A 13,335-nucleotide genomic window follows, 5' to 3' on the forward strand; every position below is an offset into this window, starting at 1 on the left:
TGTCCATGCACAGATGAGCTCCTAAAGTAAACTTGAGGGAAATAATAGCAATATTTTCCATTAACTGAGAAGCTGATAAATAATCTCATGAAATTCATCTCAATATTAGCCATGAGCACAGGTACTCACAAGAGCTGACAAAGTAAACTACATAAATCTATCATATCATTGTCCATGAGCAGAGTAGCTCATAACGTAAGCTAAATATTTAACCCAATTTTATCGATGAACAGATCAGCTCATAAAATTAACTAAATAATTTAATTTCAACATTGTTCTTAATCAAAGTACTACTGGTTGCAGTCTTGTAATTGACTGCTCCACAGGCTTACATGCAAAACAAGCTGATATTTGAAAATAAAAAATAAAAAATGCTACATAGAATTTTTTTTCATGTTCATATCATGTACCACTTCCAGTAAGGCAGCAACCATTTGATTTTCTGGGGGGGGGGGGGGGGGGGGGGGGGGGGTCTATGGTTTTTTTTGGAAAAAAAAGTTTGTTTCCAGTTTTTGGAGAAAAAAATAATTTGTTTTTGATTCTGAGAAAAAAAAATTGTTTGTTTCACCCTCAGTTGCCACTATATGTAATGCTAAAATTGAAAGAAAAAAATTGTTTTCGACTAGTCGCGAAAAAAATAGATTGTTTTTCGCCGCAGGCGAAAAAAAAAAGTTTGCACAGAAAAAAAAACCATAGCCCCCCCCCCAGAAAATCAAATGGTTGCTGCCTAAACATGATATCCTTCCACTTTACTGGATTGTTATCCCCAAAAAGATGCAAGATTTTTTTAAAAATCTATATATATATATATATATATGTTTCAATTAAGCATAAACCTATAATCAAACAGAAAAAATCGAGTACATCAAAAAAATGGACTACATGTATTTTGTTTCCTTCCATGTTTTGACATGCACCGGAGACATAAACTGGAGTTGTAATACAAGACTGGTACCTACTAAACTATACTGTACAAGTTATCAAATATTGTCCATGAACAGAGGAGCTTATAAAGTAAAACTAAAGATATTTATACAAATATTGAGCAGAGAAGGAACCCATAAAGTACCAGTAAACTGATGAATCAAACTGACCAAGACACAAACAAATACAAGAAAGATAAATAAAGAATATAACAATATTTTTTTCATAACTATTATTGATGTACACATACTATCTATAAGAATAATATATATCTGATATTGCAATTTATAGTTAACATGTCTATTCCATCTGTTATTCTCAATTTATTCAGCAATGCACAATAAAGTGAATTCATTATTATTCGTTGGATACCAATGTTCATGAATTTCATGGGTACAGGTAAACCACGAAATTAAATGTTTAACGAATTACAAATTTTCTATAGGCTTGTATATATGCAGACCTTGGCAAAACCACGAAATAAAATATCCTCGAACATACAAGTTTTCGTTTGTCCACGAAAATTGGTACCAACCAAAATAAATGAATCCCTAGTAACACAAAAGAGGTCAATGTTGCGGTTTAAGAATCAACATGTAAATTATTCCAAAACCCCTAAGACTGCATACCAAATATCATTAACCTTCCAACAGTTTCAACTTATGAACCTATAACTACTGGTAATACAGATCAGCTAAAAAAAAGTTTCAAAACAAATAGACCATAACTGAGGGGTTCACTTATTCATCTCCATAGAAATGGAACTGATGATACACCTGCACACCAAATATCCATGATCTACTACTAGTGGTTCTTCTTAAACTGACCTAATCACAAACTTATAATTGTTGATGCAGCGTCTGCAAACAGCATGTCAAAGGTTCACCTTTGCGACTTTTTCAAGGCAAGAAAAAAACTACTGCCTTTAGAAAGTTGGTATCTTATTTTATTTTCATTGCGCAATGATAAAAATAACCATCCAACATAGAAGAAAATCAAAACACTATTAAATGTAAATTATTTTGCTAACTTGAACCAGGTGCTCCGCAGGGCGCAGCTTTATACGACCCCAGTGGTTGAACCCTGAACAGTTGGGGCAAATTTGGTCACAATATTCAAGTTTGATTCTGTCTGAATTTGGATTTTTTTGACATAATATAGGTTTTTGTCACAAAATTAATGTGGTCAAAGATCTAACAAATCTATTGCACAATACTGTGCAATTGAAGATTTCTTCTTGAAACTTTTCAAAATTCGAAATTCGAAAAATTTAAAAAAAAAAAGGAAGCCCTTCAAAAAATGGTGAACAAAAAATCCCCCCCCACACTTTTTGAAACCCCCTTAGAGCAATAACCCTTAAACTCAATCCCATGCTCTCCATTGCAGTATTGAACCTTGTAGTACAATTTCAGAGAGATTCATACACTTAAACACAAGTTATTGTCATGATTGTTACAAAACTAGAAACATGCTTCTTTTTGGCCCTTTTTTGGTCCTAATTCCTACATATTTTGGGCAATTAACCCAAAACTTAATCCCAGCCTCCCCTTTGTTATATGGTACATTGTGGTACAATTTCAGAGAGATCCATACAATTACACATTAGTTATTGTCTTGAAACTAGAAAAATGCTTGTTTTGACCCCTTTTTGGCCCTTAATTCCTAAACTTTGGCCCAATAACCCCTAAAATGAATCCAAACCTATTACTTGTGGTTTTAAACATTGCAGCATGATTTTAGAGCCATTGAAATACTTCTACACAAGTTATTATCCTGAAACTAGAAAAATGCAAGTTTTGGGCCCCTTTCGGGCCCCCAATTTAAACTCGAGTTATTATCCGAAAACCAAGGTGTCTTCAGACAACGACACAGACGATGCAGACAACGTCATCATAACATTATACGATCCCAAAAATTTTTTGGGGTCGTATAAAAATCAAGCAGTGTGTTATATGATTACTTTGTGATTAACAAATTGCTTGCTAGTTTTCGTCAAAAAGTCAGTGATCATCTAAAATTTTCTGCAGCTCAGTAGTAAAAAGAAAAAGTTTGAATGAATGAATGATCTTTGAATCTTTGTACTCCTTAAAAAAGATAGTTCTGATAGTAGAACATCTATCTTACTTGGAACAATATAAGGTATGGACTAATTGAATATGAAATAAGTTACATGGTTTATTTTCTGTCAACAATTTGTCTCTTTAAATTTTACAGAAGAACCATGGGTGCAAAAGCTAAGTTGTGATCTTTATGGCTTTGTTGTAGAAGATAAATGATATTTTGTCTGATAAAGACTGCTGGTGAAAAACTAAAAATTAACCAAAAGGTTGGTCTATTAATTGCTATTGTTATCTTTAAAGCATACATTGCTGTATGGGTTTGCTCATTGTTGAAGGTGGTACTGTGAGCAAATTGGCAATCATACTACATCTTACTTTTTTCATACTGTGACTATGACCTTTGACCTAATGATCTCAAAATAAATAGGGATTTTTTATTTTTTAAGGTCAGCATATCTTTCTGTATGACCAGTAGCTTGAAGATTTTCTTTTTTGGAGGATAATTTACTGTCAGCCTGTTTTTCAATAAGATCAGTAACTGTCAACTTACCTTTCTGTAAGATCAGTAATGGTCAACTTACCTTTCTGTAAGACCAGTAATGGTCATCTTACCTTTCTGTAAGACCAGTAATGGTCAACTTACCTTTCTGTAAGACCAGTAATGGTCAACTTACCTTTCTGTAAGACCAGTAATGGTCAACTTACCTTTCTGTAAGACCAGTAATGGTCAGCTAACCTTTCTGTAAGACCAGTAATGGTCAACTTACCTTTCTGAAGGACCTGTAACGGTCAGCTAACCTTTCTGTAAGACCAGTAATGGTCAACTTACCTTTCTGAAGGACCTGTAACGGTCAGCTAACCTTTCTGTAAGACCAGTAATGATCAACTTACCTTTCTGAAGGACCTGTAACGGTCAGCTAACCTTTCTGCAAGACCAGTAATGGTCAACTTACCTTTCTGAAGGACCTGTAACGGTCAGCTAACCTTTCTGTAAGACCAGTAATGGTCAACTTACCTTTCTGAAGGACCTGTAACGGTCAGCTAACCTTTCTGTAGACCAGTAATGGTCAACTTACCTTTCTGAAGGACCTGTAACGGTCAGCTAACCTTTCTGTAAGACCAGTAATGGTCAACTTACCTTTCTGAAGGACCTGTAACGGTCAGCTAACCTTTCTGTTAGACCAGTAATGGTCAACTTACCTTTCTGAAGGACCTGTAATTGTAATCATCATCACCATTGTTTTGCATATCAGGATAGGCTCGAGTCTGAAAAATATATCCAAATGTTCAGTTACAAGAAAAGGAGATAAAGATCATACAGGTTTGGCAAAAACCAAGGGTTTAAAGAGTATTGCCTAGCCTAAATGGAAAAACTGAGAAAACCCAGAATTAAGTGTTTTTTTTAACTAATTTATACAGGTACAGGGCATTACTAGGTAATATGTAATATGGGTCTGATTTTTTTTTAAAGCATTTTATAAGTGAACCAGTGGGAGCATGGCACAGCTTTATACGACTGCAGTGGTCAAACCCTGAACGGTTGGGGCTAGTATGGACACAACATTCATGCTGGATACAGCTCTGAATTTGGATTGTGATTAAATAGTTGACACAGCATAGGTTTCTGACACAGAATGAATGTGGTCTAATGAACTTAAAAAAAAATTTGCTTTTGAGCAATTCACTATGCTAAATTAATATTAATCCTCTAAAAAAAAAAATTTTGAAAAAAAATTTCTTTTTATTTTCTGAAATCTGAAATTAGAAAAATTGAACCAAATTTTTTTTCACCTCCCTCTCCCTTTCCCTTATTCCAAAAATGATCTCAATTCAAATTTCTAATGGAGTTTGCAACATTAACTACTCATTTAAATACATCATAAAATATTAAAATATAAAATGTCACACAGTCATGGTTAAAATTAATATTAATCAATAGTAACTTCTAAAAAAATAAATGGGGAATGTGTCCAAAGGGACACTGATGATGCCGCTGCTAGCATGTAACCTTATAAAGGGACATAACTCAAGAACTGTAAAAGTGAAGCTGCCAAAAATTGAACTTAAACTGAGTTTAGAGGTAATAAGCATTATACACACATTTCGTTAAATTCAGTTGAGACAAACTTAAGTTAAGAGAACAGAAACTAAAAATTCTTCAATTTTTCCATTTGTAAAGGGGCATAACCCTAGAATGGTAATCAAAGTGCTTGTAATCACTGAATGGTAAAGACTGCTTTAATTTATCAGTTGGTAGTAAAGTGAATATTGTTGAAAAGTTGTCTTGGAACTACAAAAATGCTTGTTTTTGGCCCCTTTTTGGCCATTTATTCCTAGACTGTTTGCCCCCATAACCTGCAAATATATCCCAACCTTCTACTTATGGTATTAAACATTGTGGTACAATTTCAGAACAATTGAAATACTAATACACAACTTTTTGTACTGACACAAGATAAATGCTTGTTTTGGGCTTCTTTGGGCCCAAATTCCTAAACCTTAGGGATCATAACCCCAAAAATCAATCCCAAGCTTTCTTTTGTGGTTATGAACATTGTGTTAAAATTGTACTGATTTCTATTTACTTATACTAAAGTTATTATCCGGAAACCATCCGTCTTCGGACGACGATGACCTGATACCAATATACGACCAAAAAATTTTTTGCGGTCATATAAAAACTACATAAACTACAAATGCAATATTCAAAAAGATATTTGTTACAGGATTGCTTGTAGATAGTGATTAGTGGCTGATATAGGAAAGTACTTTTTGTCTCAATCGATAAGAGCATGGACTTTAAACACAGAGGTTCCAGTGACAAAGAAGACATTGTCATTTCCTAATAAGTCTCAGATTATTTTTTATCCAAAAACACTTAGAAATGCATGAACACATTTTTGGGGCCTGTGCAAAGTTGGGAGTCTCTGGCCGTTATTAGTTTTGTATGATTTATAATGTTAGTTTCTTTAATCTATTTCGTAGTCAAGTTTGACATCCATTATCATTTAACTAGTTTACATTTTTATTTAGGGGCCAGCTGAAGCAAACCTCTTGGGTGCTGGATTTTCTTGCTGCATTGTAGACCCATTGGTGGACTTCAGCTATTTTGTGCTTTTGGTCAGGTTGTTGTCTCTTTGACACATTCCCCATATTCATTTTCAATTTCACACATAGAATAATGTGATTTTTTTCTCAAACGCATATATGTTGAATAATTAATAATCATCCTGAAATATTTATATAAATTGTCATTCTGTCTAAAATGATTAAAAAGCTATAACATGAAACCAAAGTCTTTTTTTTAAATACATAACTAATATTTTCAGATACAATTTAATTTATTTGAGAATACTAACATATTTACCACTAATTAAAAAGTAGATGTAATTATTGAGATTATATAACAGATTTGTCTATATTACAATAATTAGCCTTTTCATCTTTACAATTTTGTGTGAAATTGTCCCCTTAGGGTGTTTATTTAACAATATGATTGTATTGTCATTGAATTTAACAATTCCCTTATTAAAAGCTTTTGTTTTTAAACATTTGAATGATCTAAACAGAGCTGGGAAATATACAAAACTTAATCATATTCACAAGGTTCTTGTCTCTTTGACAAATTAACCATTTCCATTCTCACTTTTATTTCTTATTGCAAAAAGATTTTTTTATCCTCTTAAAATGACTAAATGTTTACATATATATGATGTATATGTTGTGTACAAGTTGTAATGTTATAATTTGTACAGATTTTTTGTACAAGTTATCAGGAGTTTTGTGAACCGCTTTACACAAATGAATGATGCAAGCAGTCTTTTGTTTCGCATACTTATGTCATATTTCCACAACTACATGATTCAGTCTAAAACTGAGCATTGATACAAAAAAAATTATTAGAACACAAAAAGACTTTTGGTGGATTTGATTTTGATATATGGAGAAAAATAAAACTAGAATTTAAACCATTCAGGTAACCATATTTTCAGTTTTAAGACAATGAAAATGGCACTAAATGTTAAGTCGAAGTATATATATTTGAATTTAAGACATTTAAACTGAAACATTTCAGAAGATAAACGTGTATAACCTGTTGCAAGAAGGTAGGTGTAAAAAAACTTATAACTTGTACAAAAACCCTGTACAAATTATAAATAACTTACATCTTGTACACAACATATATATTATGTATACATGGTGTCTTTCTATGATGTTAAACTGTTGGTTCAAGTTAGGGTGAAGGTTGGCCTCTATTAAAACATTTAAAACCTGTTGCATTTGTTTGCATCAGTCCTAAGTCAGGAACCTGATGTTCAGTGGTTGTGGTTCATAAGTGTTTCTCTTCTCGATTGGCTTTAATGGCTTTAAGACTTTATTTATTTTTGTTGGGTCCCAATTTTAGTGTTTTGTGTCTGAAGAAGCCTCTGAAATAAGTCACTATGAGGTATGTGTAGGCTGAATTCTGATATCAGAAAAGATTAGTATATCAACTTTAGCCTGAAAACACAGACAGGTTAAGTTACAAATAGAATGTCTGGCATTTCAGGCATCTCTAGACAACCAGTTTCAGTTTTCATCTTTGAAAATGACATTTTATTTTTAATTTCTCCTTTGTAAGAAAATATAAATATTTATAACAATGTCTTTCTTTTATTGATTTGTTGCAATATTGATAAATAGAAAACATGCTGCACTATTTTTTCACAATAAACATCATTTGGTGGCTTTGTTTTGATTAAAAAGGATATGCCTTTTCCCACAATGCCATCAACAAATTTTCAAAAGTTCAGATTCAAATCTCACTACTAAACCTTTCTAAACACAACACAGTTGGAATTTTGAAGGATGCCTATTTAGTACCTGGACTTAATGAGTTTTGATGACAATATCAAATGACCATTTTATATCACTGATCACTTTGATATCATTTATTATCAATATGATGAGATGTATAAAGACTCCTGTCAACCAAGAACAAAGAGACAGATCAATACGGATTAATACCTGAAAGAAACATTTAGCCACATATAATTTCAATTTACTATATATAAATTTTATGACAGACTAATTTTTTTTTAAATGTCTATAAAAATCATGCAAGATTAACCATTCTCTGTCAAAATCATCTATAAAACAAAATCACGTAAGTCAATAAAAATATAGTCAAAACTAAAAAGAGATTTTCCTGTACAGCAATGCATCCTGAATTGAGGGAAGTTATTCATAAACAAGTCATAGTAGATACTGTGACATGTTTCTCCACAATACCCAATTAAACGTGACATAAACATAGACTATAGGCCAACATTGTCAACCATGTCAATCCACAAGGGACTGAAAAAATTAAATTGGGGACACAGATGATAGCCCCGCTTGCATATAATATTAAAAAGGGACATAATTCATGAACTGTAAAAGTGACACTAACCAAATTTGTACTTGCTCTGAGTTTTAAGGTATTAAATAACTTAAATAAGCATTGTGTATACATTTCATAACATTTGGTAGAGACAACTTTAAGTTAGAAAACAGAACAGAAAAATCAAGCAATTTTCCATTTGTACAGGGGCATAACTCTAGAACAATAAAAGTCACGCCACCAAAATTCAAAGAAATGATTTTTCATTTAAATATTGTTACTTATACAATTTTAGACGGTGAAGTTCCCTTGTCACCATCTGATGGTTTTTATAAATATCAACTTGTTCAATTGCTCTTACATGTAACAAAATAATTGATTTTAATGAAAGAAATCTCTATATTACTGAAAAATATTACACCAGGATTTTCAATATCTCAAACTAGTCAAAACACTGACTAAATTTTATCATCAGTACAAGGATATTATTTGAAAATGTAAATGAACATGCAAACATCAAATTCATTTAGGCAATCCATTATTTACATCCAATCTTTTATGGTAGTATTCTGTACAAAGCACAAAAATGTCAACCTAAACAGCTAATTAAACCCTTATACAGACCTGCTGTATGAACCCATTGGCCTTGAGCTGTATTTTGCTTTTTGGTCAGGTTGTTTTGTTTGTTGTCTTTTTGACACATAACCCATTTCCATTTTTAATTTTAATTTAGTAATTTAAATATTTAAAAATTCATGTAGTCAAAATTCAATAATCTGAACTAATTTTAACTTCGTTCACATTTTTTCCCCCCACTTCTGTAAAAGTTGATCCTAAACAATAGTATGTTAGAAAAAAAATCTAGATCAAAGCGATTAGTTCATTTTATAATATTGCATTTCAAAATATATCAAAATGAAATATGATCAATTGCAAATCAATTATACACATCCAATTATTCCCGATAATTGATTTTGGTATGTTTTTTTCTTTGATTGGCCATTAACTACAAAATGATAACATTAACATCTAGAAAGATAACAGACTTATTATTTAGACATTTTAGTCTGTAACGTTTTAGAGTTCTAATTATCTGAGGTTTAAGTCTTTATTTGACTTTTGACTGGAAAACCATATTACAAACAAGACTTTACTTCATGAAAGACTAGAACACACCCTCAGAATTGTGGGCATTTAGAGCTTGGTAAAAAGTATGTAAACTGTTGTAGGGAGAATTTTTGTAAAAGATTTATTGTCTGAACTATTTCAGAAAAGGTATCAAAATTCATAGGTACTTTGAGACAGGACAATTCTTTTTAGTCCTCTCCCTTTTTTCCCTCTTTTTCTGTTAAAGTCCATTATTTTCGCATTTCTGTATACTATGAACATATGTATATTATAAATAAAGTGTATTTTCTATTAACTATCACTTCCCAGGTTCTTATCCATGGCGATCCAACGCAAAAATTATTGTCATGTCCCTCGAGTACTTTTATGAAAATTATGTGCAAGGCCAATTAAAAAAGTATGTGTGGTTCCAGTTACATCTGAAAAAAGTTAGGGTAGGTAGGGATTTTTTTTTATTTTATGTTTTTTTTTTACATTGAGTCTATGGAACCAACATTCTGACTAACAGTGCTTAATGAAAAATGACAATAAAATCTTTAGGAAAGGCTATTTTTAAGCCGAAAAAGTAGGGACGGTAGGGTTACTGGAACCACACATATATTTTTATTTGGCCCAAGTTTAAAACTGGAAGATGTATGACTTAAACGTTGGTCTGATGAAGGAAACAATATCCGGACGCCCTTATTTTTGTTTTTCTCCCCAAATAACCCAAACTGAATAATCGTAAGAATAGATGACAAATGTAACTATGCATAGTACCTATAGAACACAGAGGCATGATGATTAATTTATTGTGGAACTGGAAGGAAGAGAAGTGACACACAAAATGAGGTCTTCTCGTTCAATAGTATAGATATCCAGCACTAGTCTTATTATAATCCTCCACAAATCACTGTGATCATTATAGAAGACTGTAACTAGAGCTTGTATTGCCTCCCTTGTAATATGCATCAAGCAAATAAGTTCAAAGGGGCGTAACTCCTAGAAAAAAAATTGAATCGTAATTTCCTGTCGATATGCACATCTGCATAGTATGTACTTATTATCTTAAAAGGTTTCATGACATTCTGTTGTGTGGTTTAAGAGGAGTTGCGATGACAAACTGTTGCAGTAGTATATTGAAGCAAACAAGTTCAAAGGGGTGGAACTCCTAGAAACAAATTTGAATCGTATATTCCTGTCAATATGCACATCTACATAGTATGTCCTTATTATCTAAAAAAGTTTCATGAAATTCTGTTGTGTGGTTTGAGAGGAGTTGCGATGACAAGAAACAGGACTGACGGACATACAGACAGACAGACAGATGGGTCAAAAACATAATACCCTCTGTGGGGTATAATTAGACCATTGGTTTTCCTGTTTGAATGGTTTTACACTAGTCATTTTTGGAGCCCTTTTGTAGCTTGCTGTTTGGTTTGAGCCAAGGCACTGTGTTGAAGTACTTTGACCAATAATGGTTTACTTTTACAAATTGTGACTTGGATGGAGAGTTGTCTCATTGGCACTCATACCACATCTTCTTATATCTACTAATTATAAAATGTGCTCTTTGGTGAGTGACACACCACACTTGTAAAACATATATACACAACTTGAATCATGAAAACTTGAAAGTCGAATATAGCAAGTCAGTAATTCATTACAGAAAGAAACTTATCATAACTAGTTTACGCTGCTGCCATACAACTGGTATATTCATATGTATCACCCTTTGCAACTTTTGTGATGGCAGGCCAGCTAAAATTTAACTATTATCTGTAACCACATAAACTTTTGGCCTCAAATCACCCAAGTTTTCACATAAAAAATATCGTCAAATATACAGCATTAAAAGTGGTACATCATTTCTGTTGGGTATTTGCAAGTTTTCATTTTATGCTGTGAGGTGTTAAAACATATTCAAACAATTGTATAATTTTTTTCTCTTCAGGTTTTAATCATGACTTAACATGAATGAGACTATCCAAAAAATCTTATTACCAAATCATGTATCTATAAAGGAAAATTTAGGTAATTACGTGTAAACTATGTCTCCCGACCTTAGCGGATACTTGTCATGGTTTCATGTTACATTTAATAAGTTATTTCATGGCTATGTCTAACCCAATCTATTCATCAAATATATATGTCTTCTCTTTAAAACACTTGACCAATTCATTTTTAATTCCAAAGTTTTTACATTTAAATAGATTTAATACTTTTTTAAAAAGAAGAGAAATTGAAAAGAAGTATGTTACAATTAAATGTGTCAGCTTTCTGTGTATTTTGGTTTCCAATGTTACAATGAATACCATAATAATGCCATTTACTCTCAGTAGTGTGTTAAGTTATTATGTAGTACTAAACTCCCACATCTAGACTTTACATTTATAGAACTACCATTATCTAATAAGGTGTAATACAAATGTGGTACATGTGATTCCACAATATCAATCTTAAATCAACCTAACAATACAAAACAATCAAGGTTTTGTAGAGAAGATATAGTCTCTTCATCAAAAGGGTCTACAGATATCCTGTTTCAATTGAGCAAATATTGACCACTGACGATATTGATTCTAGGTACGAGGGAGAAGTCCAATCATATTTCTATTCCAAATTAATATACAGAAAAAAATGATGTGTCCATAGTACACCATGCCTTGCTCAAAAGATCATATTTCTATGTTCATTGAATCATGAAATCAGGGACAAAATCCAAAGTTTGCATACAATTATAACCTGATACCAGACAGATGGACAAACAACACAAACCAGTAAATATAATGCCCCTCCTGTACAGATTGGTGACATTTTATTTTTACACTGAAATTCAGATCATAAGTGAACTAAATGAGACTAACACTGAAACTAAGATTACTGGTGAACTCAATAAAGGTTTTCACACTGAAACTAAGATTTCTGGTGAACTCAATAAAGGTTTTCACACTGAAACTAAGATTACTGGTGAACTCAATAAAGGTTTTCACACTGAAACTAAGATTACTGGTGAACTCAATAAAGGTTTTCACACTGAAACTAAGATTTCTGGTGAACTCAATTAAAGAACCTTAGTGAGCACGCTCACATACCCCATGTCCCCACATTGTCATTGGAGAAATTAAATAAGTATAAGAAAAAAAAATTGTATAAGAAAAAATATTGAATAATAATTTCCTGTCAATTTACATAGTATATGTCCTTATTATCTACAAAATTTCATGAAATTCTGTTGTGTGTTTTCAGAGGAGTTGAGATGACAAACTGTTGCAGAAGTACATTGAAGCAAATAAGTTCAAAGGGGCATAACTCCTAGAAAAAAATTGAACTGTAATTTCCTGTCGATATGCACATCTACATAGTATGTCCTTATTATCTGAAAAGGTTTCGTGAAATTCTGTTGTGTGGTTTGAGAGGAGTTGCGATGACAAACTGTTGCAGTAGTACATTAAAGTAAATAAGTTCAAAGGGGCGTAACTCCTAGAAAAAGAATTGAATCACAATTTCCCGTCGATATGCACAACTACATAGTATGTCCTTATTATCTGAAAAGGTTTCGTGAAATTCTGTTGTGTGGTTTGAGAGGAGTTGCGATGACAAACTGTTGCAGTAGTACATTAAAGTAAATAAGTTCAAAGGGGCGTAACTCCTAGAAAAAAAATTGAATCGCAATTTCCCGTCGATATGCACAACTACATAGTATGTCCTTATTATCTGAAAAAGTTTCGTGAAATTCTGTTGTGTGGTTTGAGAGGAGTTGTGATGACAAACTGTTGCAGTAGTACATTAAAGTAAATAAGTTCAAAGGGGCGTAACTCCTAGAAAAAAAATTGAATCACAATTTCCCGTCGATATGCACAACTACATAGTATGTCCTTA

At 32.4% G+C, this 13,335-nt stretch overlaps 1 protein-coding gene across 21 annotated transcripts in view; it reads right to left on the bottom strand.

Moving 5' to 3' along the window:
- Nucleotides 1-13,335, bottom strand: part of LOC139503822 (polypyrimidine tract-binding protein 1-like) — an 88,224-nt gene that overhangs the window by 45,918 nt on the left and 28,971 nt on the right. For 20 of the 21 annotated variants that reach the window (XM_071293924.1, XM_071293977.1, XM_071293857.1 and 17 more), the window contains exon 3: nucleotides 4,185-4,250. In XM_071293924.1, coding sequence (XP_071150025.1) covers nucleotides 4,185-4,250 — 66 coding nt within the window. Of the gene's footprint in view, nucleotides 1-3,751; nucleotides 3,769-4,184; nucleotides 4,251-13,335 lie in introns of those variants that run through there. The other variant, XM_071293916.1, reaches the window with a different exon arrangement.

Source organism: Mytilus edulis, chromosome 1 (genome assembly GCF_963676685.1).
Source record: "Mytilus edulis chromosome 1, xbMytEdul2.2, whole genome shotgun sequence".
NCBI classification, from domain to species: domain Eukaryota; kingdom Metazoa; phylum Mollusca; class Bivalvia; order Mytilida; family Mytilidae; genus Mytilus; species Mytilus edulis.